At 38.0% G+C, this 25549-nt stretch overlaps 1 protein-coding gene across 1 annotated transcript in view; it reads right to left on the reverse strand.

Moving 5' to 3' along the window:
• Positions 1-434: 434 nt before the first annotated feature.
• The window catches only part of LOC134136843 (macrophage mannose receptor 1-like), a 31583-nt gene continuing 6468 nt past the window's right edge, over positions 435-25549 (reverse strand). The window contains exons 6-30 of the mRNA XM_062569054.1: positions 25327-25470; positions 23723-23905; positions 23370-23524; positions 22407-22520; positions 21666-21781; positions 20747-20895; positions 20127-20326; positions 19624-19745; positions 19140-19227; positions 18312-18456; positions 17812-17847; positions 17550-17719; positions 16650-16717; positions 14870-14970; positions 13461-13603; positions 11788-11902; positions 10404-10552; positions 8891-8993; positions 7804-8036; positions 6459-6624; positions 4916-5068; positions 4133-4249; positions 2545-2712; positions 1097-1138; positions 435-679 (exon numbers count right to left, since the gene is read on the reverse strand). Coding sequence (XP_062425038.1) covers positions 435-679; positions 1097-1138; positions 2545-2712; positions 4133-4249; positions 4916-5068; positions 6459-6624; positions 7804-8036; positions 8891-8993; positions 10404-10552; positions 11788-11902; positions 13461-13603; positions 14870-14970; positions 16650-16717; positions 17550-17719; positions 17812-17847; positions 18312-18456; positions 19140-19227; positions 19624-19745; positions 20127-20326; positions 20747-20895; positions 21666-21781; positions 22407-22520; positions 23370-23524; positions 23723-23905; positions 25327-25470 — 3425 coding nt within the window. The remainder of the gene's footprint in view (positions 680-1096; positions 1139-2544; positions 2713-4132; positions 4250-4915; positions 5069-6458; positions 6625-7803; positions 8037-8890; positions 8994-10403; positions 10553-11787; positions 11903-13460; positions 13604-14869; positions 14971-16649; positions 16718-17549; positions 17720-17811; positions 17848-18311; positions 18457-19139; positions 19228-19623; positions 19746-20126; positions 20327-20746; positions 20896-21665; positions 21782-22406; positions 22521-23369; positions 23525-23722; positions 23906-25326; positions 25471-25549) is intronic.

Genomic DNA, 25549 nt, shown 5'->3' on the forward strand with positions numbered 1-25549 from the left:
GTTCCCATCCAACCTGCACAACTCTGACAGTCTGTGCTAGAGCTCGGGCAATGGCATTTTCAGGATTCCTACAGAGGGGGATGTGCTTTTTGGAGGAGACTAAGGAGCTTATTCTCAGTTACCTGCAATGAGCACAGTTCTCCCTGTGGCCAAGAGATGATGCTGGTCCCATGCAGAGGCCGGAATTGTCTGAGTGTTCACTTACGCAGTGTGGTTCCAGGTTTAAGTACACACTCAACGGTCCTTCCAGGTACTACTCTTTGCGAGCAGATTCAGAGCATGCAAGATTATTGCTCCTGCTAGAACATACAACAAGAAGCATCCCATGCAAAATAGACTAGAATTTCCGTAGGAGAAAACTACTTTGCCTTAAGAATTCTTGTATTCCAGTGCTTTAATTTCTTTCAAAATCAGGCACAAGTTTACTTTGCTCATTAAACTACTGCCTGTTCATTTTGTTCAATGTTGGTCACAAGACAGTTTGACTCATGAGTTCCAGGTTCAGCATCACCACAGTATATGGTATTGTCAAAACTGGCTGTGATTGTTTGCTGATTATGTCTTTTTCTATAGAAAAAACAGACTGTAAGGCCAGTTCCTGTTAGAAGAAGAAAAATCAATATAACAATCATCCCACCAAATCCACGCACAGATGCAGAAGTAGCTTCACTTTTTGATGCTGTGAAAATTAAAAAAAAAAAAAAAAAAAAAAGTTACCACAAGTGACTAAAGAGTGCTATCGAATACCATAAACATTTCTTTAAGCAAACTAACTGGTTTGAATGTAGAAATACTGCACAATGATAACAGCAATTGAAACTGGAGTGAGTTCTGGATGGATGATGCAAAATTGGGCTTTTTTCTTCAATGTTCCTTTTAAAAGGAGCATTACATTCACCACAGTTCACCCAGAGAACAACAAAAATATCTTAATTCAGTAAGGCACCAGTTTGAGAGAGGAGTTTTCCATTTAAAGAAATTTAAAATAAAAGCTTGAGTTATATTTAACTGAAATTTACCTAGAGACAATTTTATTAATAGATAATACATATTTATAGAAATTTCTATTTAAAGTGCTTATAAGAAGCAAACCTACCTTTATGGATTGATGAATCATGGGTTGGTTCAACTGCAGTAACTTTAAAATTAAAAATATATGTATTATATAGAGTTTATGAGCAACCAATCACAGAGTAAATAAATATTGCATACATAACTTATTTTTTGTTCCTATGCTATTTGAAATAATGGAGATGAAAAATATATGAAAAATACTTTTCTTGACAATTCATATTAAATCAATCAAATACTCTTGCTAAAATGTTTCTTTTAAAAAACCCATAGTTTTTGCCTCATTGTTAATTGCTTTAAGCACTCCTTTTTTTTGATGGGGGAAGACAGACCTCAGAAGTTTTCACACTTCTGTGATATCTGGCCTTCACACTGAGAAACTCAATTCTTTGCACTTGCAAAAGTGAAAAGCATTTTTGTACTTGAAAGCATTTAGCTGTATTTTTAGGCAACTTCCTTTTCCTCCCTCCATTGCTTGGGGAGTGTAATCTAGTTAGTTGCTCACAGGACTGGCAGGGTGGCCCTACGGAGCACGTGGATGACTCATTTACCAATCTTCCAACATCTGGAGATCCAAAAGCAGGAGTTTTAATCATCTCCACATTTCCTCTATTATAGTTGTGCCGTGGATCTGTTTGCCCAGGGTAGATGTTACAAATCTCAAGTCTCCCAGCCAGTCTGTGCAAACACCTCAGACTCCAAGCGCACATGTTCACTCATGCTATGTGTGTGCAGAGCTACGTACTTCACATCTTACACAGCACTGTTGTGCACACAAGCTGGACTTTACCCCAGTCTGTAACACGTTTGGATTTCTCATGGATCAACACAGAAAAAACAAAGGGCCATAAATACACATTAAAAATCAAATGTACTAGGTTGTTTGATAGTCCTTCCAGATCTCCCTATGTGCCTATGTCAGTAAGGCTAGAGAAACAAACTGGGCCCACCCTCATCTTGTACTTTCTGCTTGGCCATCCCACAGATCCCAGGTACATGACACCCCTCCTGATCCCACCAGCAACACTTGCATTCCTTTCCAGGATCTCAGTAACTTTCCACTGCTCCCTTTCAGTTCAGCTATAAGGAGCATGCCTTCCTTTCTTCTCAGCACTGGTTTAGTCATCGACTCCTCATCCACTACCACTTCAGCCTAATACCACTTAGAATGCAGCCTAATCATAGTGCCTTTCAGGTTTCCCCTGCACCCTCAACAAGTGGTATGTGCTCCACTGCCCTAGGGGTAAATGCAGGTGCCAAGACATAAATGCTTTTGCACTGAGAAGAGGAAACAGTGTTCTATTCCTCCATTATTTCTCATTATCCTTAGGAAGAGTTACTCCTGGCTTTAATGCAAGTAGGGAACACATGCATAAGCATTAACACGTAAAGAGTACCCAATGCAAAAGGTAAGCACCGGGTATATTAACCATTGCTTCTAAAATAACCCAGTGTACAGAATGCAGAACTTACTCTTTGGGATTTTGCAAATAAAATTCTGATCAACAGAGCAGTAAAAATTCCTCCAGGCTCCACTTGTGATATCCATGTCAACACAGTGCTCCTCCAAAAGTGTTGTAGGCTCTCCTTTCTCCCAGTTGACAAAGTCTACTGCACTGCTGTCTGTCCATGCCCATTCCCCTAAAATCAAAAGTATTAACTACTGAGCAGATGATGTGGGGAACCATTTCTTGTCCAGGCACTCCTACATCTGGCATGGAATTTATTATTTGATTAAATCAGGACATTAGTGTAACAGAGTACTCAATTCTCACTCTTTAACAGCCAGAGATGTTCAGAGGGGAATGTGTCAAATTTAAGTTCTCATAAGCAGTGTACAGACATAGTTAACTCCATTACCCTAAATGGTCACAGCTGTCAGTGAAGCATGAAGGAAATGACCTGGCTGCCTGAGTACTTTTAATCAAAGCCAGCACCCAGACCTTGCCAGTGCCTGAGCGCCTTGAGAACAAGCAGAGTGCCCGTGCAAGGCACATTCTGTGGTTATTCAGTTCAAGGATCCAGATCACTCTGGAAATTTTCTTTTTAAGTGGATCCAAGATCAGTGAATAGCTGTTTTATTAGAACTAGATCAATTAATTATCTCAGCAAACTGAATCAGACCTCTTAAATAAAATTCCCTGCTCTTCTTATATCCAGGCCCACGAAGTGGGAATAATTACAATCTCTGGTCCTTCCTGTTGTACTTTCATGGCAGCATTTCATCATATAATTTGCAGCTGCCACAATCCCACCTTCTCCAAGCCATGTTCTGCACCTGCACATTGCTATTGCTTATTATTGCACTGACACCCATGTGGCAATGCAGTGGGCCAGTTCAGGGAACAAATCATTTCTTTTGAACAGTTAGTTTTCAACTAGAGCAGCTCTAACTGGCTGACCATGCAGCAAGATGCCTGCCACTGCTGGCAGCAAGTGTCAAGGGTACTGGGCAGCCAGGGCCAGGACAACAGTAGCCCAGCTGAGACTTGATCTGGATTGGACCCTCAAAGACTACCAGGGAAAACAAGCTTTATAATTATAATGATACAGAAAACAGAATTAGATTTGGTTTCACTAATATTTTTCACTGGAAATTTTGAACTACAGGTACAAATAAAAAGCTGGCATAATTTGGATGAAATATTCCACCAATTCATGTAAAATGTATGAAAAAAAATGAAAAATAAGATTAAGAAATGTTTCTAGGCAACATTAAGTTGCTATTCTTCTGTGTTGTTTAGAAATAAATATCAGTTTAAGGCTGCCTGCACATTTAATTGCAAGACAATATTTTTCTTAAAAGGCTAACAGGAGTTCAGTGTCAAACAATTGGCACAAAAGTGTGACAGGAAACATTTAATCAACTATTACAGATCTAAGGTGGAACCTTAAGATTGAACTATACTCTAATTATAGTAAAGATATAAAAATTGTAGACCTCTTGATGGCTTGTATTTTTAAGTATTTTGACAGAAAAATCTATTAATTATTTAACAGTTGATTTCTGTCTGTTTACTTCCAAGTATTTTTACCTCAATATGTAATATGAAATAATTACCATCAATATTTTTGAACAATCCTATCCAAAACTTCCTGAAGTCACTTGCAATTGTAGACAAGTAAAGTAAGATGAAGTTCATTTCAGCTGAATCTTCTATGGAAACCAGGGAAGCACCTAAAATATCAATCAAATATTACATATAATTTCAGAAAGATCTTCTATTAGAAATTATTTATGCTATGTTTCATGATGATCAGCTTTATTATATTATTAAAAAGCTTGATAATAATTTTAAATTAGTTGTAATTTATAACTGATACACATACACACATCTATATCTTATCTGTTAGTTCTGTATTTTACAAAAAAAGAACAAAAATTGATGAAAGAAGTTTACAAACTTCAGCACTAGATCCACAGGATTTGGTTGATGCCTCAGTTCAGCATGTATTTATATACTTCTGCTTTGTATGACCTGACTTTAACCTGATACAGACTGCCCCTAATGAAACTAAGAATACAGATCCTCTATGAACAGAGTTAAGAACTTCTGGTGAGGAAGAAAATACAAAAAGCAGAAGAGCCATCAAAGTGGTGGGATAAAGTGAACAGGAAAAGTAAACCACTGGTGAAATGAGTGGAGAGATGTAAGGTGTAGCAGAGGAGGAGATTCAGAGGGGCAAGCAGGGGCAATCCACAAAGAATCAATCCCTTGGCTCATCTATTCTGAGATTCTTCAGTTTTTACTAGAAATGGTGGAAAAATGTAAAGGTCGCAGCCTGGCTCTTTATTTTGGACATGAACAATCTTTGAAATCTGTTAATAAAAACTGACACTCACCCATCTGAATACATGCCATAGAAGCATCAGGCCAACTTTCTTCAGAAGTGGTGTGAACATAGTAGCAATGACCCCGGAAAGGAATCCAAGCTCTACCACGCTTCGGTTCGGGACATTTTCCGGGAAGCTGTGGGGGTTCGCTAGGGATCAACTCTGTTAGGGAGACACAGATTTCAAAGGGGTCTTAAAGTCCAAGCGAAGCATGTGCCAGAAGTAGCCCCTACCAATGTGACAATGATTCCGAAAGAAAGAACGTCCCATAGACATAGGTAATGATAAAATATTAAATTAATGATGCTAAACTAATGATAAGTGGTTGAGGTTGAATCTCCAGTCTGCTAAAGGAGGTTTACAGCAGTTTAACTGCAACAGTCTTCAGCTAGGTGATTTTGACTCAAAATTTATGAAACAGAATGAGGAATGGCAGTATATCTACAGGATCTCGATAACAACGGCACACAGTGATGTGTTCCTAAGATGTCAGTCACTCGTGGCTGAAGCATGCTCTGCGTCTGTCATATTATTCTGTGCTTCACAACTAACTTTTTGTTTTGCTGTGCATACAGCTTCCAAGCAGCTCCGTTTGGAGAGGGGCAACAGCAAAGGACAACAGACACAGGAGACAGCGAGAGCAATAACCTGATGCAGCTGGCCGCAGTGTCTGCCTGGCTTACGGATGACCAGTGGCTTGCTCCAATCAGTTTGCAGCAAAGTCAGTGGAATTCAAAACTGTCTGTATCTGCCCTTTTACATATGTACTAAGCTATGTAGAAGTAGAATTAGCTTTCTGTTTCATGGCCTGACTAAAGGCACAGTATGGCTTAAATGAACATTAGATTTACTGTGAAGTATGGTGGAAATATCACAAATTTCAAGGATAATTTAAAACATAGATTTGACAATAAGGTCTTTTCAGTGCAAAATCTGAACCCCCTAAAATGTTTTAGCAGAAGCTTCCTAGGATCCTACACTTTTCTCAAATACAAATTCATTCATTTAATCCTTTAAAATCTACTGACATATACATACACATAAATCTTTCTCTCTACTTATATAGATATATAAAAAGCTGGTTTGGTTGTTTACGTATTTATTGTATTCTGCTTCCTGGTCCTGCTCTCAGCTACATTTATTTGTTACACTAACTGAAGTTTATTATCTCCCAATATTATAAAAGATAATTTAAAATATAAAAATATATCATTAATCTATTCGTAGTTAGGCTAAAGAGGACCAGTTCTGCAGTTTCTGACAAGCAAGTACAAATAAAGATCCATTGCTTGTAGCATGAAATCTCACAGTTAACTTTATGACATGCACATGTTGACTGGCCTGTGAAATTAAATGTAATGTACAAAACTTTGGAAATCACTCAGGTAAGACAGACTGGATCTGGGAATTCTTCCTGAACAAAAGCAATAGTTTATGTCAAGACCCACACCATCTACCACAATCTTTACTTATGTTGAATGGCTGAACTGAAATAAAGCCACAAATATAAACTCCAGCCTCCTTAATGACACTTATTCCATTCACAACCTACCATCAGATTGTTTACAGAGAGAGAAAAATGTTTCATTGCAAGATGCTGTCTTCCAGAAACCATCCAGATCTAAATAGACACAGGCTGTGTTCTTATTTGGTTCTCCGCTGGCCCAGTTATGATACCTGCTTCTTCTCCTATCTGACCATACGTAGTGGCCATGACTCTAAAAGCAAAAGAAAATAAAGATTATTTCACATACAAGAACTGGATTAAAAGAAGGAAAAGGCAAAATCACAGCTTCTTGTACAAAATTAACTAGTCCTCTGTCATGAATACCCAGCAGTCTTGACCAACTTTTACTCTCTATGTAGCAGATGAGGCAGTGGCCCTACAGACGTTCATTCAGGATGCAACCAGCAGTATTAAATTTACACCATCAGTCTTTGCAGTAAATGAGGAAAAGGCCTTGTGATACAAATGTGGATATAGAATTGAAGATCTATGAGAGGAGTCCACATATACACTCAAAGGGGTCAAAAAAAGATTGCAGAGTAACTAGCGTTAGTGTTCCTTTTACAGACGCTTCTAAATATATATATATATGTATATATTTAGAAAACAAAAATAAAAAGCAAAAATTCCACTAGAGAGGAACATTGACCATAGTTTTCATCAGGGCTAGAACCCTTAGGCACACTCTACAGACCTCTGCCTCTCAAGCCAATAGCACTTGTGATAGTTTTCTACCCCTTATAAGGACCTGTCTTTTACAGGAGACAGGCTGAGCATATATACTCTTTCAGTGTATTTCACTGTGATTTGCAGAGGATGATCTACACCAGATACAGTCACAGCTTGTTCTGAAACCAGTCTAAGATATTCCTATTCCCAGATGCCACTTCCTGCCTCTATGCTGCTCCTTGCCACTTCCCCACTTGTCCCAGTTCAAGACCTCATAGGAAGTAAATAGAAACGATTTGAGTAAAAATAATATCAAGAAGAAGCAGTTATTTCTGTGGCCTGGTTTTCAGTGTGTCCTCAGATATAACTCTACTAGCACAAATGAGTGTGTGGCAAACCATGGCGTAGCAACTGGAAACTTCTTAGCCACATTCACCTCTGAAGCCACTGTCTACTGCAGCTTCATCCTCTAAAATAGGGGCTGTGGGAGTTCTTACTAATACTATGGCCAAATGTTTAAAAGTTTAAACCCCCTGAAGTCAAAGGAAGTTTTGTACCTCGGCAAGACTTTGATGCCTGATGCCAAATCTGATTCATAGCACTTGTGTAGGAGCAAACAGTGCCCTCAATACTGGATCTTGTTAACCTCTGACCAACAAGTAGGAAAGATCTATTCTGATCAGGTACAGGTATGACTGGTACAAGTATTTGATGGTCTTACCGTGTTGCTGCTAAGACCAATCCATACAGGCTCCCCATGGTGTAACATTTGTAACCATAGGTAAGAATCAGTGTAAGGATCCAAAACGCTGGCAAGTTCTGCAAACTGGTCTTTGCAGTTCCTTTCTGCTTCTTCCCAGTTCATTTTGGACTTGATGATTGCATAGCGGTCATTACCATAATTATTAAAGCCAAAGACCGGAAGCGTGGGTTGGGAATTGAACAATTTGGGATCTGAAATACAGAAGAAAAGTCAAAAGCTTTATAATCGATAGATATATCATATCACTGAAAGAGGATCTACTGTAGCAGTGTAGTCAAATAATTGTGAGGCTGTAATAACGAATTAAAGAACTGTCACTGTAGTGGTGAAAGATATGGTTCCATATTCTCTAATAAAATTTTCTGATTCTTGTCAGAATGGTCTTTGATAGTCTTTTACCATAAATATCTATAGCACCACCAGGAACATGCCTGTATGTGCTAAAAATTCCCAAAGTATGATGGAACTGTGAAGGGCATTAAAGGGAACAGTCCCCTACACTTCTTCCATGGTATATTAGCATTAGTTGAATTACTAACAAGAAATGGAGTAAGATAAGTAGGTGAGGGTAAAGCTGGCACACTGTGAACAAGGAGAGGGATATAACTGTTGCTGAAGAAATTGTCTAAGTAAGACTTAGACAGTCTTACAGGGCAGTTTCCAACGCAGAAGTTACAATGCTTAAGTATAGCAGTAAAATTTCTGTTTTGAAGAATTTGCCCACCTAAAGACAAAATACTTTATTGATATCTCTCCTTCCTTCCTACTATCAAAAATAGTACAATACATGGTGATTCATAGATTTTATTTTTTTAATTTACTGGTCTAGTTCAGTTCTTAAAATAGGAATGATTAAGAGTTTTTCTCCAGAAAGTGAAGTGCATGTTCATCTTCTTAAAATGTTGCCCCGTGCACATGATACAATCAAATTAATTTCACTAAAAATAGGGTTGAATATGAGAAAGTTACTTTTAACACCAGTGTTAAGAAAACATAACCACAATAAGTCATTGGCTGTACTAGAAGCTGGTGAAAAAGAACTCACCAGTATTTTTCTGGCATATGTAGCTTTTGCTTGTTTTGCATTCTTCATCTTTCCATTTCCCTGCCTGTTCAGCAGGGTTCTTCATCATAAAGACACAGTCATCCTAGAAGGGAAATGAGAAAAACAAATGTGGATTCATAAGAAATGTTCCTGTTCCTGTTTGATGTACAGACTCACCTATCACACACAGACATGCATAAATGAATAATGAAGGTCAGCTCATATCAGCAATGGTCACAAGCAGTAATACGACCACAACCATTTATCATTCGTCAGCACTGAAACTATCTAAACAGCTAAAATCCTCTTCCTGCCCTGGTCCAGCACCAGGAACCAAAGTTGCCATCACAGTTAAGCAGCATAGGGGTAGAGACCAGAAATGGCATCTGGTAGACCCCCTCCTCACACAAACAACCATTTCCACCTTGATTTGGGTCATTTACCCTCATGCTTTGCCTTCCCTGGCATGAGAAGCTGCTGCTGAGCTGTCTGCGGCTGGAGGCAGCAGCTCTCCCTCCCTCATATCAACATAACCTAATCGTATCTCTGAAATCCATCAAAGGCAGCAGCCCAGGTCTTGGCTGTAAGTGAAGGAGGGTGTGCATGAGCTCCTCGTGTTAGGAAATGGGCTCCTGCGGAAAGCATGAGTGAGAGGGGGAAGCCTTGGAGAGCCCCAAAACCAGCTCTAGCCTCGACGAGGTTGGACCTTACAGAATAATTTCCCATTATCTGCATTCGGTAGGATGAAAGTATATTAAGACATTTTCTAAATAGCAACAACATTTAAAACTATCTTATTTTATTATTCAGTATCAAGCTTTGAATATGTCTCCCTTCAACACAACTTTTCAAGGATAATTAAATAGATGTACAGGAGTAGTGCTATCAACCAGTATTCTACATTAGCCATTTTTAAGCTATTGAATAACATTCAATTTTGTTTAGCAATTAAATATAAATTGGCATTATAGCGATAAAATTTTCACAGCATGCAGAAGAGATATTTCACAAAAAAGATTTGATAGATGGTATAGAGGGAAAAGATTAAAAAAAAGCAGATCCAGGTTCTCCTCCTAATGGTATAATTCAATTCATTTACCTTAATAAACTCAGAGTCAAGAAATACTAATATACACAGTTCCATGAATATTTTCATCAATTCTAAATAACATTCACTGTGTTCCAAAATCATACAGTAACTGTCATATATGCTTTATTTGAGTCCCTTGATCTGTCATAGTAAAGTGGAGGAAATTTCTCACTAGTCTGAGTTTTGCACAATACTTCCAGTCAGCTGTCTATCTGGATTCATACTGGATCACGACAAAATACAGAATTTGAATAAATGTTTAAAGGTAAATCTACAACATGATTACTGTGCTTTCAAAAGCAACAAGATCAATAAAAAACTTCATAAAGACAATCTTATAAAAAATACAGTTTTAGCTACATGCATTTTAATTCATCTACCAAAGCTATAATGATTAAGTGATAACCAGCAATTAATGTTTACCTTACTATAATAACTTCGGGAGCCTTTTGCCCAATTTGTATAGTAAACTGGGCTTCCATCAGTCCATAAGTATGTGTGCTCCTGATTTACGTCATTGAGTCCAATCCAGGCATCAGTTGCAGCATCTTTTAAGAGGGACATGAGGAAAGCTAAAGAAAAAAAGAAAAAAAGAATTATAGAAGGTGGAAAACTGAAACCCAAACAGTATAAATTCAGGGGTACCTGGAACAAGGGCTATACATTTTATTTTGCTATATTTTTTAAAAAATAAAGTGTTAATCTCATGCTAAAATAAAAAGAATACCTATTCCTCAGATGTCAAAATCATAAAAAATATTTACAAATTCAAACGTGGGCAAGTTTTAAACCTAAAATTTTAACACAAAATGGCTCTCTAGATCTTTTTAAAGAACTTATGTGCACACTCTTCCGCGTTGTCAATCATCTAAGGAAGTGGTTTTAATGATATTATGCACACAAATTAACAGCTTCAGTACACTGAGACTTGGCACATAAAAAATGCATTCCATTTTCTTCTTTAGTAACTTCCTTGTTAACCACAGTTAATAACTTAGTTTCTAAAGAGACACAACACAAATAAGACTATGTGAGAACCAAGCGTGTGTGTGCTAAGACCTCAGCTTGGTGGAAGGCCAAATATTGTATTCCTGTGCTCCTGCCCAGACTGACTTTCCAGAGGAAAAAAAAAAAAAAAAAAAGAAAAAGGTGTCCTTCCTCTGCTGTGGAGAGGAAGCAGAAAACTTAAGCTCTGATGGAACAAGCTAGATCTGGATCCACAGAGCCCTCAGGAGTCCCGAGGCTCCTGAGCAAGTTATGAGGTCTCAGTAAAAGCTGTAACCTGCTGTACAGCAGGCTCAGGTCTGGCAGAGCACGGAGAAAAGGGGGAAGTTGGGACTCCAGCATTAGGACCATCTGCTGCCTGAGGGTATGTTCTCTGCTCACACCCACAGCATTTGAATGAGCAGCTTTTTTAAATTACAGTAATTTATTCTGTTTATTATATTTTGCTATAATTTACTCCCTTTGTATGTTATTTTATTTGTGGACTTAAACTTAAAAAAATAATATAGGGACATTTATAAGCCTATACTATAAAATCTTAATATCTGAACAGTAACAATTCCTATGTCAGTCCTAATATTAGTGTATTGATTAAATTTTAAAATCATAACTTCAGGGCTAATATCTATGCAATTTTTTCTTTCAAACTTAAAATTTGCTCGTTCAACATAACTTGGTATTACTATAGTATTACTATGGAAGAAATAATTAGATATACTGCAGAAGCAATTTTTTTTTTTTACCTGTTTCACAGGAATTACTTGATGACCCATCTAGCAGGAAAAAAAATTGTACACTGTACCTTGTGTTTCCTTTTTTGATATGGTCGCCAGGTTTGCGCTGAAATGTATGCAGTTGTTCCGGGCGGCGTGCCATGTCAGCGTATCGCTCTCATTAAGGCCAAACGTTCTGAAACACTGAGGAACAGAAGCGTGCCAAGGCTGTAATTAGATAGCTTTTCCGAGTTTCTGGTGATAGCTTTTCTGTTTGTAACAAGCAAGATAAACTGGATATTTTAAACAAAAAGGGGGATCAGTTGATCTGTCTTTTCTGGCTTGAAAATATCTTTATGAAATAAAAGATATATCCTAGGAAACTAGTATAAACCTGCACATTTTAACATACACTTAAAAGAAGGAACGTGCCAATCTGACAGCTTCAGTGGGAAGAAACCTAAAGCAAGGGCTCCTCGGCATTTCTGTGCGAGGAATGCCCAAGACCTCAGAAAACAAAAAAGGTGCAACAAAGATAAGACATGTTATTGCAGCTAAACATCCCAGTTTCCAGTTGTGATACCGTGCTTGGTTTTCATACAATAGTCACAGAAAAAGAATGATTCTGACACTAGTAAGAAAACTGTGAAGTTACAATTTCATGTAATATGATTTATGAGGTTTAATCAAGATGCTGTTAGACAGCACTGTCAGAGTCAAGCAATATAAAACCAAGAATGTGCTGATTAAAGTATAAAACAGAGAAGTTAATTAGGCAACTTGGGGGAAAAAAAGGGTCAGCAAAGGAAAGGTATCTCCATGAGAGCCAAAAATGGTGTCTAAACACTCAGAGAGGAGTCAAGGAAGGAGACTATGGGAGCTCTTCTTTCAGGAGAAGGAAGAGAGAGACATTTTAGCTTTAGAGTTTGTTCCCTTTTACGGCGCTCTCTGAGTTTGTGCCTCTTTTCCCCATGACCAAGAGAGAGGGGAAGAAGAAGATAGCAGCCAGGCACCTTAAAGGAGCTCTGTCAAATTGACATCATATTTAGACTTAGCCAAAAGAAGTAGAGATGGAGCTAGATGAGACGAACAAAGTAGATAAGGATCATCTTTATTGCTAGTGGTATTCTTAGCACTGCACACTGTTGTTTTATAACTTTATTTTATTGATGAAAATCTATGCTTTTTAAACACATGCTCTCTTATCCTGAAATGTTGTCTTTTCAGAAGGCTTGACTAAGAGTGCTCTTATACAATTAAAAGTGTAAAAAGCGTTGCAATGCTTATGAATGAATTACTTAAAAACCTTAACAAGTGTTTGGTTATATAAGGAAACTAGTAAGTTTGCTCAACAGATGCTGCCTCAGTGGCTTAAGAGCCAGTAGCATAACAACCATGGGATGAAGAAGTGTCCAAGGGACCTGTGACAGCCAGATAAGCTCAGCACAGCAACAGAAAACATACTACAGCTCTGAGGTTGTGTTTCCCGCACAAAGTTGCTCAACCATTTGGCAAATCATAGCATAAATAGAAGATGAGCTTAACTCTTGTATGGCTCATAACCTCTCCTATAACTGCTGTAGTCCCGATAGAGGTTCCTATTTCTGTTTCAGGGAGGTTTACTTTTATCTTCTTTAATATACCTAGTAAGAACATATTTTGAGATAATCCAAATCCCTGCTACAGCTGTGAAAAACTGAACCAACAATGTTCTTTATTCTGTTCTTTTAAAAATATAATACACTAGCCTTTCATACTGCACCTTGCTATTAAATAGGGCCCAATCTTCTGGACAACCACCCTCTGGTGGTGGCGAAGTGGGAACAGCAGTTGGCCGAACAGTACTGTTGAGCCTTTCGCAGACGAACAACTCAACACTGCCGCAGTTGAGATCATTCCATGTACCTGAAGGGAAATTGGAATAAAAGAAAAACAAAAATCAGACTGTGATTAGGATGAAAAATGTCTTTTCCTATTAAAAAAATCTATTACAGGAAGTAGAACAGATTGCAATAATTGTATTTCTCTCCCTTTTACCCCAGAAATAATTATTTTTACATATAGCCTCCTAATAAACATTCAGGTCTCCAGCAACATTCAAAATATGAAATATTTTGTCTGAGAAAATAAATATTTCAATATTGAAAAGCCTTGGCATTGCCAAAGGAGAGTTTTAGTTCAACTACTTAATTTACCCACTCTCTGTAAGCTCAGTCTCTCTATGTACGGTACTTGCTCTTTGTTACCTGAGTTACTACCTGAGCTTCTCACAGCTCTACAGTTTTCCAGGTACCTGTTCTCGACATGGGAGTGAGATGTAAGAATATAATGTTATCATCTCCAGCCCCATTTTACAGATCAAGAATGGGGAGAGAAAAAGGCATTCACCTCATTAATTGTAGATATTTCCTCGGTAGATATCTACAGCAGAGATGATCACACTTGATGTTCAATGGACACCTTGTTGTTAAAGTTCAACGAAGCTACAGACATAATTCTTCTTGTCCTAAAGAAGATGTCTAAAACAGGACACAGCTCCTACTCTGCAAAGGTATCTATGTCCTTCCAGTGACCATTAAGAGAGCCTGGGAAGATTATCTCAGCTATAGATGTGGAGACTACAAATGATTAAAAGTAGGAAAGGTGAATAGCACCAAAGCAGAGTGAGTGCTTGGTGACAATCAGTATAACTATCCTTCCCACCTGTCTATATTAACACATGTTTGTACTCTTTTTTTTTCATTAAGATACTGTATAGAATGGCATAGTAATAATCGCAGCCATGTCCAAACCCTGTATTATTAGGAACTGCACAAATGGTAACAGATAATAGATGTCTTAGAGAGATGATAGCAATAACATGGACAAAGGTTAGAGTAGAAAACAATATTATCTCTACCTGCAGATGGTTTGTTGCCTGTTTTGTTCAGGGTGAAAAGTTTCGATAAGGCTAGGAATCAAATTGCGGGTGTAATCCATCATGTTAATTACTCAGAGCTGAATTTTTTTTAAAGGGCCTTAATTGAAAGACGACAACGTGATTTTTCACCTAAGCTTTTTAAACCCTCTCTCAATCATCGCTTTGCTCAGTATTATAACTTACCCAGTAATGCACACAGCCTCCCAAGCCTATATCACACCAGGTAGCTAGAATGTTGTTAGAGTACCCACCTGTATGGGTATACATGACCACACAGTTTTCATCATCATTTGCAAAATTGGGTTCATTTGGTGCCCAAGCAACATAGTTCACAGGGCTTCCATCCATCCATCTGAAATAAAGCAGGTTGTGAAATAACTGTTGTTAGTGAATAAGTTAATATTTCTTTTTAAAGAACGCATAAGTATTTTAAATACAATTTTAAATACCCTAGCTAACAAACAAATTTTGTTCTCTAGTAAAAGAAAAACAAGGTCATCTATTTAGAATTAATGAAAAATATTTTTATGTCAGCTGCCTAGCCTACACTAATCATCTCAACTGGTGGCTCCAGACTTTCTTGGTCCCTGAGCACTGATAACTTTAAAAAAAGAAAAGCCTCATCAGTGCAATACTGGATGTGCCTTTCCCTGAAGCACAGGGAAATCTGAGCAACAGAATCAGCAACAGAAGCAACAGCAACAGAAACTTGAGCTTAGCTTAGTAATTTTCTGGAGCCACAAGCAGTAACATAAGACCTTTTAGGGTAGGCAAGATCCTTGACCCACATGCTGGGGATCACTAGGAGTCATTTTGTTAAACAAAGGTAATCTTTAATATTGTGTAACTTTGCTTTCAGTTATGCAACAATTACTTCCTACTTCAATGATTCATATATTTATTCTCAAAAAATAGGCAAGAACAAAGTGAAAAAAGTCTCAGTGTACTGGAAGGGATTTTTCCAGTTTTTGAGACTAAGCAACTGAATGCATTTTTCTACAAGTAAAATTAAAATATGGAATATAGCAGGTGGTGCCTAACTGTTCCCACTTGCAAATCTTCCTATTGAGCCTAACAGGAAAAACAGTGTGTAACAAACTGGAAATAATACAAATAGTGGCACCATCATCCAGCAGAGAGAAGGGAGAAATTAAGGAGGAGGCAGAGAAAACTGTCGAAAACAGTTTTTCTGAGCAGTGGATGCAGTGCAGGAAGCAGGAGTTCCAGGAGATGAGGCTATCCACTCTCTGTGGCTTGCAGCCAGGACAGACCTCCTGAAAGGACAGGAGAAAGGCTCAAAGATGATGACACCCATCTGACCAAGCTTGAAATCTCAGGAGGCAGCATTAAAGAAAGGGAGCAAAGTAGGGGCAGACTCAAGGAAAGCATGTCTGTAACTCACCTAAGGCTCCATGGATATTTAGGATGTTCCCAGAGCACTTTATTTCTGAAGACATTTATAGAAGAGCAATGACTCCATGTACCCTGAAGCTCTCTTGCTCTGGACTCTGACATTACAACCACCTGGAAATTACCTTCCAGATAAGGGCTATGAGCTCTCCTACACTGATGTTTAAGCTTCTAAAAAGAAACACCGTGATGCCTCACTGCAGAGAGGGGCACTGTTTTTTTCATTTTGGCTTGTGTAGGGTTTTTTTTTTTTTGACCACTTCAGTACTCGATAATGTCTGCAAGTGAGGTGATAGTGCCACCTGGAACATCCCTACAGACCACCAACCTATTTTTTCTTTCATCTAACATGGAAAAGTGGATGACACTGCAATGAGTGTCAACCCCACCAATACAAAAGCAGAGCCTAGACTCAAAGAGAACGGAAAACGGAGAGTGCAGATATCAAGGGAGGAATGTTACCCTAAGGCTCACAATCTTGTTTTGAAGCTTTATGCCAAGGTACAGCTGCAGACAAGTTTTGTAAGTCATTGAACTTCAATGGTTTCTTACAGAGAGCCATACTGAGTATTTACATTTAATATATGATATTTGACAACTTTTTTTTTTTTTTTGACTTACCGGAATGTTTTATCAAGGCTCACGCTTAAGCCAATATAAAAGTGATTTCCCCAGTCTTTATAGAAACTCTAAAACACAAAAAAAAAGATTTTAAGGAAATGTGAGAAACTAGTTTTCAAATAAAATACGGAAGCTCTCAAAACCAGATTAGTTTCAGTTGTACAATTTACATAGTATATAATGTGCAGGCAGTTGCTGGGATTATGTGTCTGATCTGCAAAATATAAAACTTTCATCTGATTCCCAGTATTTAAGTAAAAAGAAAAGCAGAAAAGAAAGCTATATTCAGAAATTAAAAACACTCCCTGGCAGGCTATAAAATAAAACAATATTTTTAAGAGTATGGGGAAGATGTAGTGAGAATTTCTGAAGAACTACTAGTAATTGTTGGTTTTTTAGTGTTTATTCATGTAAGGGGAAGGAAGGACTCATATTGGTTTTGAATAATATAAAAAAAAATTTTCCAAAGGAGTGTATAATTATCAGACTATTCACTTCCTATTAGAAAATATTCTAACTTAAACTTTTTACTGAAAGCCTGAAAAATACCAGCAGTTTATAAAAGAGGGAAAAAGCTTTTCTTAAATTTTGTAAAAAGAATGAGAAGGAAAACAAACAAAAGTATACTCAGTGACTGCAATTTGCATTTAAGTAAGAAAAGGATTTTGAAAGTTGCACCCGGAGTGTCCTAGCAAAAAAGTTCAGGATTTATCTACACATGTCAATTAATCAAAATAATAATTATGGTAAAGTTCTTAAGTAGATAAGCCCATTAAAGGTGGCATTGATTTTTCTTTTTAAAGACAAGGAGCACTTTCTAACATATCAGAAACCAGCTGACAAAGGTGCCTTAGTGCTTCAAAGAACAATGCATTTTTTGATGTAAAATATTTTTCTTACATATTTCCAAATAAAGTTTTTTTCGCTTTCACTCTCAATGACAACAAGATCAGCACCATTCGTTCTGCAGAAATCCCTGGCTTTTTCCATAGGCATTGGTTGCTTGCTGAAGTAGTATTCCTTATGATGATATATTATCCAATCATCTTCACTAACATCATATTCATAATCTGCAAGGTAAAACATTAAGGAGAGTATCAATAATAGAAATTAGCATCATTATGTGATAATTTATTTCTGGTATTGAAAGAATAAGACTTACGGAATGTGGAATTAGGTTCTGGTTTCAATGATGTTCCTGCAACATAAATCAGTATCTGACTATATGGCTCTCAGATATCTTTGCTCAATTAAATATACTTTCATAGTTATTAGTATTTTAACTCCCAAAAACAAAACAGATTGTAAGGCTAATTCAGTAGGTTTATTTTTGTCACAGTTTCTTAGAATATATTAAAAAATACGTTACACTCAGCTAAATACCATGCCATAACCAATCACAAATTAACCCCACAGCAACTAGGCTTCAGATTACTCAGTTTCACTTCTTCATCATGCACCATATGGAGTGTACACTTACATACATGTCTCATGGACAAAATTCGTAGTTTTTGATCGCTTTTATTCAAACTGAAAAGTATCAAGTGCTTCAGTATGCTTGATTATACAGCTGATTTTCATACATGTGAATGGTGCGATTTGACCTGAAAAGGATGTTCTTATCTGTCTCTACAAGTTTTTTAAGGAAGAAAGTCACCTTACCTTTCTTTATTTGACAAACATAGTCCTGCATATGTTCACAAAATAAATCATTCCATTTCATATTATTGTAGCCATAAAACACTCCACATTTTTCATTCCCATCATAATTGTTTGGTTCTCCACCTGCCCATTTTTCAAAATTTACCTATAGTGGAAACATAGCTCTGTTACTATTTTTCGTATGTCTTATACTGTCCTGTTAAAGGAGAATGCATTTCACTTCATTTCAAGGTCGGTCTTGTGTTTTGGTAAGGAGAAAGACATGGCCGTTGTATAGAGTAATGATTCTTCAATGTATTTATAAGTCATGTTAACAAGCTAAGAAGTTGTGGCCCTCCTTGTTATCAGGAGAGATGAAGTTGTCCTGACAGGCTTTGAGAAGGAGCATCCAAGTACCATCCTCCTACCACTGGGTTGATTATCCTGCTCTAATATTTCAACTTGAGACAATCCATATGTGCTGCTACATTGACTTGGACCTTGCAGACCTCGATATGCTTAAGAGGGTGAGGGCAACAGAGCTTAGCTTGACTGGACACACAAAATTATTTCTAACAGTAAATGACATGTGGATATAGAGATTAGTATGAACTAGATTTGCTTAAGTAAGAGAGATGAATATTTAATCGTCTTTGATGATATTGCATATTCTCAAAATGTAATACTGTTATATATAACTACAAGCAATCAAAAAATAAAAACTTATTCTTAGAGTGAGATTGAGAAGTAAAGACTTAAACGCACTTGTGGCTGGTATAGAAGAGATCATCTGACAAGACAGATATGGAGAATTAGATCAACAGCTGGAACAAGAAATTATTTACTCACTGGTGAGCCATCACTCCATACAAATCCTCCGTCAGAGTCTAGGGCATTTAAACCCATCCAGTAAGACGAGCGAAGATAGTCTCTGTCTCTGAATGATTACACACAAGTACAATTGGACACGGTGGAAAGCAGAGAAGAAGGCTATATATCATTACATTCTCAGTGTTTTGGCACTTGAAGTGTCACTTAACAGAGTCATAGAAAGTAATCAGGAAGCTGTGAACCTTCATAGGAAGGATCACAAGTATCATGATACCACAAATATTGTCCCTGCTGCTTCTACACATAACACCCCCTCCCCAAAGACCTGCTAAGAAACCCTTTTGCTCACCTCCTTCTACCTATTTACTTCTTTGCAAAAATATACATTATCTTTGCAGAGTAGAAATTGATCATCTGAAATCTTTTATATCTTTTAGAAAGGTAGTTTTTTAAAAAATGTTTTATCTCCTATCTCTAAACAACAGGTTTTGCAAATACTCACAAGCCAGATATTAGATTTTGTTCTTCTTCACTATGGATACTGGCCAGATCTCCTCCAATAGCTCTGCAAAAATCTCTTGCACCAAACCATGTTTGCATTTTATCCCTTCCCCTCTGAAAAAGCTACAAAAAGTGGACAGTTAATTCCTGTATCAGATATTCCGGAAACTGAGAAACATTCAGAAAGCTTCTTTCTTTCTCCTGGTCCCCTGCTCTCTGGTTTGACCACTTACGATTTAACTGTGTCACCAAAGCTTGTGGTTCTCTATTAAATTTGATCCCTGCAACTTTGTATTGCCTGTTATGTCTGTGTCCCTGTGACTCCATACTGCAGTTTCATCTACATATGGCACTCTCCTTCAGGCACCACCCTGGGGTTGGCTGGAAACATGTTACCGCAGAGTAACTATCAAGTAAATGGGGTAAAATCTATCTTTCATGTATTTATGTTTTCTATTCACATTTGACATCACAAGCATTTGCATTCAGAAGTTAAATACCTACTTTGAAGCATGAGCTACTCTGAGGAACTGATTTCCACTCCTCTGGGCACGATGGAGGAGGAGCCGTCGTTGGAGGAGGCGGAGGGGTCACTCCCTGAACCAGTTGCTTGCAGAGAAACATGTTTTTCTCCTCACAGTTCAGAACATTCCACAACCCAGCTGAAGTTCCTGTTCTCATGGCCACGCAGCCTGACTCCCTTCCTTCATAAAAAGTAAGAGTTACGAACCTAATTGGTAAAGAACTGCATCTTCTCAAAGCATGGTCTATCTACTTGAAAAACCCCACTGTGTCTGGACACCAATAACTCACAGGAATTTCAATTAAGTCATAAAGAAACTTTATCACATTCCTCTTATATTACACTATGAAGCACCAAAATATCAAGTGAGCAAATAACAAAGAGAAAATGATACCAGTGACACACTCGATCCCAGATGGCCAACTGGGAACTGGGGATGGCCTGTTCCACCACCCCTTTCTCTTTACTACAGATGGAGGGAGGTACTTTCATTTCTACAGCTTTATGTCAGAAGTTTCAAGACAGCGCTTTAGTTTTGAAAAACCTAACTTCTTGGGCCCCCAGACTAGAAATTCTTCGGTCCCATTTCCATTGCTTGTACCTGGCATTCCTGAGTTCCAGTTAGTGAATGTAACAGCTTCGCCACTGGCCCATTTGAAAGTCCCTTGCTCTTCCACATCTGAGAGAGCAATCCAGAAATATTTTGCTGGATTGAAGCCAATTACAGAAGTCATAAATGCTTGTTCATATCTGTGAAGAATAAGTTCCAAAATTATGTTGTACTAATATTTCATCCTAATTTGTCCATTTCTTCAAACAATTCATAATACCAAATTTGGTAAAGTGATTTCTTAATATGTGAAAAAATAGCATAAATAGAAATAAAAGCAATTATCTTACCCTTAAAATTCTATTTATTGTATAAATTGTTTATAATTTTATAGTGTAAGTTATATTTTTAATTTAGAGAGATTCTGTTCTCTTTTTCTAGTCTACAGTGAACAGCATAAATAAGAGAATACCTGTGTTAATATATTTGTGTTATTTACTCTATAAAAATAAGTGATTCAATGTTTTACTGAGGTTTGTGGTAAGAGCTAAATATTTGATTCTTGATACTCTAGGAAAAATTCTATTTTTTATTCCAAAAAGGGTAAGTTTCCATATCTCCTCGTTGCAAAGAAAACGAAAATCTGAATACTAAAAGAAATAAATAGCTCCACATTCATTTGCTTGTTTTTGGTTCAGTGAGTTTTAAAACAATCTGGCAGTTCTGAGGGGCTGAGGAGATCGACTCCATTTTTTAACTCCTGGGGTCAGCAATAGCGAAGATGCCTAGTAGCAGGGCGTTGCACAGTTGTAGTCATGACATCGAGCCCCTGCTTCGGTTCTACCATAAATATTCCTGCAAAAGTGTCACATCAGATACTGTTACTAAGTGCAGACTAGGAAGCGATGACGTTTTTTGCTCCTTCCATCCTGGTTGCGCATGTGAAAGGACAAGAATTATGTTTCCATACCTGTCTTTCACAGTAGCCAGATAACCTTTGTTTTCTTCACAGATTTGTTTTGCTTCTGAAAATGTTGCTGGTATCTGTCCCATGGAATAACAGTAAAAACCGTGCTTTGTCCAGCCCTGCCAACGTGAACAGCAGAAACGCACAGGAGGTTTTGTAAAACTGCACAATGCTATGCCCTTCTAACAGCTGCGCTAATGCTGCATCCCAACTCAAAATTAATCTCAGAAGCTGTGAGAAAAAACGAAGAGGTTAATCAAATGGCCTTTGTAACCATAACTCTGTTTCTTCCTCCTTGATAAAGGAAACACAAGTCCAAAATTTCCTGGTCTGCACGAGCGATGGGCCTTGGTTATGATTTTGTGGCAGACGGGCTGAACAGAGACGGGTATGGTGCCACCTGCAACTGCTGGGATGCAGCGTGAAAACACAGTGACATGCTCTGCAGAGAGCAGTTCTTATGGGATCTGAACTGAAGTGATCAGCTCTGTTTGGGGAAGAGAACTGAGTGAAGTGAGCACATGAGGGAGTGAAAAAAACAAGTCAGTCTAAATTTTATTAAAATAATGAAAAAAATCCCCTTTTTAGTCTGAAAAGCATCAGTATGTACAAATAATTTTCTAGGGCTCTACCAAGTGCAGTGAAAGTAGAAGACTTGTGAGATACAGCTTAGCCGTCATGAGAGTGAAAGTAAGATGCAACAACCTGAATGAAGCCGTGGTTTTGTGTAAGCTTTACACTTACTTTATGGCAGCCCACGTAAGTAACTTCAGCTTCCTCTGCTTCTTCTGCCAGAGGTTTCCTTTTACAGATGTATCCAAGTTTCTTTTCACATGCACTGTCAGCCCAAAAGCCATCCTGAGCATGGTAAGAAGAGAGCACAAAGAGAAGTCTGAAGAAAAATCAGAGCCAATATGAATATTTTTTTCTCAGAGAGAACCTACATTCAGCTGAGGCCATTTGAGCTTTCTTCCTTGCCTTGCTACTTTCTCCAGTGCCCCCAAGAAGGGAATACAAGACAGGGGGGAACATTTCCTCAGGGATCTCAGAATTAGTGTAGCCTGCAATAAAGGTTCAGTGGCTGATGAGAACACTAAGAAAACACTCTGCTCCATTCTTTCTCACTAGCATGCTGTTTATAACATTCATATACCCAGATGACACTAGAAAGGAAAAGTTGCATAAATTACACATAAAATATGAAGCACACATTATTTAAGCCTTTCTCCATAGCATTAGGTTATGTCATTTCAAACTGAGCATAAAAGAAGATAGGGTTCTTTAATCTAATTTTTTGTGCCTCCAGTAATATCAGCTTCCAAATTGGCTCTAATAAAAGTATGCATTAGGTGGTTTAGGGGAAACATATGAATGTCCTTGTACCAAGAATCATATTATGCAGCTATGATCAGCTCTATTGTATGTGGATGATGAGTTACTCCAATCACTTTCAGATGGGAGATTTGTTATAATCATTACAGAGCAGATCAAGTCTCAGTCTCAGAGCTTCTTGTGCTCTACCATACATCTTCCTGTATCTAGTCTCTCGGCTCCTTCCACACTAAGATACTCTGAATCAAAGCAAGCTCTTAAAAACCTAAATACAGAGGTCGGAAGCTTTTCTTCATTTTTTTTTCCACTGACTGTTTCCTTTCCTGGGGACCCAATGGACGAAAGAAAGCATGAAAGAGTGTGAGAATTTTTTACCTCTCCCTTCATAATGATGCAGTCTGCCTTATTGCGTGTGTGGGTTGGCTCCCCTTGAAGCCACTTGGTGAATGTCACTGGTGTCCCATCACTCCATTCAAAATACATTTGAACCCTGAAATCATTTAGACCAATCCACAGCTCATCGTCAGGCCCTGGGAAAGCAAATGTAATCGTGGGTGTGCTTACGTCTCAAAAGGGAGCATCCACATCTCACCTCCATGGGAGACTGACTGAGCAAGAAAGCTGATTCCCGTCTTATTTTTAAAGACCCTTAAGATCATGGCTACAATTAAATCAATAATAGTGACATTGTAATTCTAGATGAAAGAGTGACCTGCAGGAATACTCACTGTACCCAAGCTGAGACACTGTAAAACTGTACTCCTCGATATTATGAATACTCGCCAGCTCTCCACCTTCTTTTCTACAGGAAGATTGGGCTTCTTTCCATATTTTCGGCGTTCTATAAATTATATAGCAATGACCTGCGTAGGCCACCCATTCCCTGGGGCATTTAACAGACTTTAAGTGACCTAAAAAGAGTTATTTCAAACAATTAGTGAGCAATCCTGCTCATCGCTTTCTAATAATTAAAAATAAAATGACAAGTATTGACAAGTATTTGAAATATTGAAGAATATATGAGCAGAAAAGAAAAAGAGATGTGTGAGTATCATGAAGAATACAGAATGGATTTTCCTGTCAGTGCAGTATTGTCATGCTTATTTTTTCACTACTAACTACCCAAGAACTTTCACAGAAAGAAATAAGTACAAAGTAATTTGGCATGCAACCTAGCAGGGCACCACTTTGTGCTCAATCATTTTCAACAAGAGGTACAGCCTTGTTTTTTCAGAATGGGGCCTCTATTCCTACTAGGAAATTTATCTCTGAATTTTGAAGATTTTCAGTGTTTTTCTCTGGAAACATAGGTATTGACAGTCAGCTGGAGCTCCTGCGCAGCTTAGATCCTATACCCAGAGATCCCAGGCACATCGATGTTGTATTAGAAGTGTAAGAAATAGCAGCTGCATGGAAGTGCAGCACATCTTCCATGGCTATCTCTCGGTGTGAATTTAGTGTAGTCAGCCTTCGTGCACTCTGATGAATGCCCATATGGGCTGCACCTGTACAAGCAAACTGAAGAGGGCAGGAGGTGCGCCCGAGCGTTGGCATGCGGTCATCTATGTTGTTCAGTCATTATCACACTCCCTAAACATAGTTTTGACCTTTGAAATCCTGCATTCCCCTAGAAAACATCCAGGAGTGGTTTGGAGGTTAAAATGGGTCAGAAACCATTCCCAGTAAGCTGTTTCGGATGCAGCCAGTCTGGGAGAGTAAGAGTATAAGGATTCTTGCTATGATGTGCCACTCATTCTAGGAGCTAGAGAAAAATTTTATTTATTAGTATAGATGTGGTGGAGGGAGTTACTGCAGAGTTACTAGTATACCGTTAATTCCCATGTGAACTAACTCACACTATTTTCTTCATGTAGATAAGATCTGAGCCTGCCTCAGGTCCAAAGGGAACTCAAATTGGAAAAGATGCCCATATTCTGGAACTGTCCTTCCAGAACACAGCAGAAGGGGCAGGGAGAGTAGATAAAGTATGAACTCTGTATCACACCTTTTTGCAGGGCACAGTAAAAGTGTTCTGCAGATCACAGAATAGTCATCAGAATTTCATGGTCTGGATCACAGGACTAAACAAATAATCTTGCCTTCCTCAGTACCCTGGAATCTTTTCCAAATGGCCTTTAGCTGAGCAATATCTAGACATCATCTTTAAAATGAACAATAATCAAAGTCTTCTGAGTGTTGACCAAGGTCAACAAGTGTGACACTTTTGACAACACACAAGATGGATAGCTATATGTAGTTTCATTTCCAGTAATAGCATCTTCCCATTATTTCTCACTCCCTGCAAAACCAATCTTATCTTTGGCCAACTTACTTGAGGCAGTAGTGGAGGAATCTAAAGAGGCATTTCTCTTTTGGCAGATGTATCCCAGTTTTCGATTGCATTCTTGGTTTTCCCATTTGCCATTCCTACCTTGGAAGGTCCCACATATTTTTCCAGATTCCACAGAGGGATTTCCTTTAGAAAAAAGGCACAAAATATAGACAATTCCTTTGTTAATGTCATTAATTTTCATGTCACCACAGGAACAAATATG

The sequence above is a fragment of the Rhea pennata genome, chromosome 2, assembly GCF_028389875.1.
Source record: "Rhea pennata isolate bPtePen1 chromosome 2, bPtePen1.pri, whole genome shotgun sequence".
Taxonomy (NCBI): Eukaryota; Metazoa; Chordata; class Aves; order Rheiformes; family Rheidae; genus Rhea; species Rhea pennata.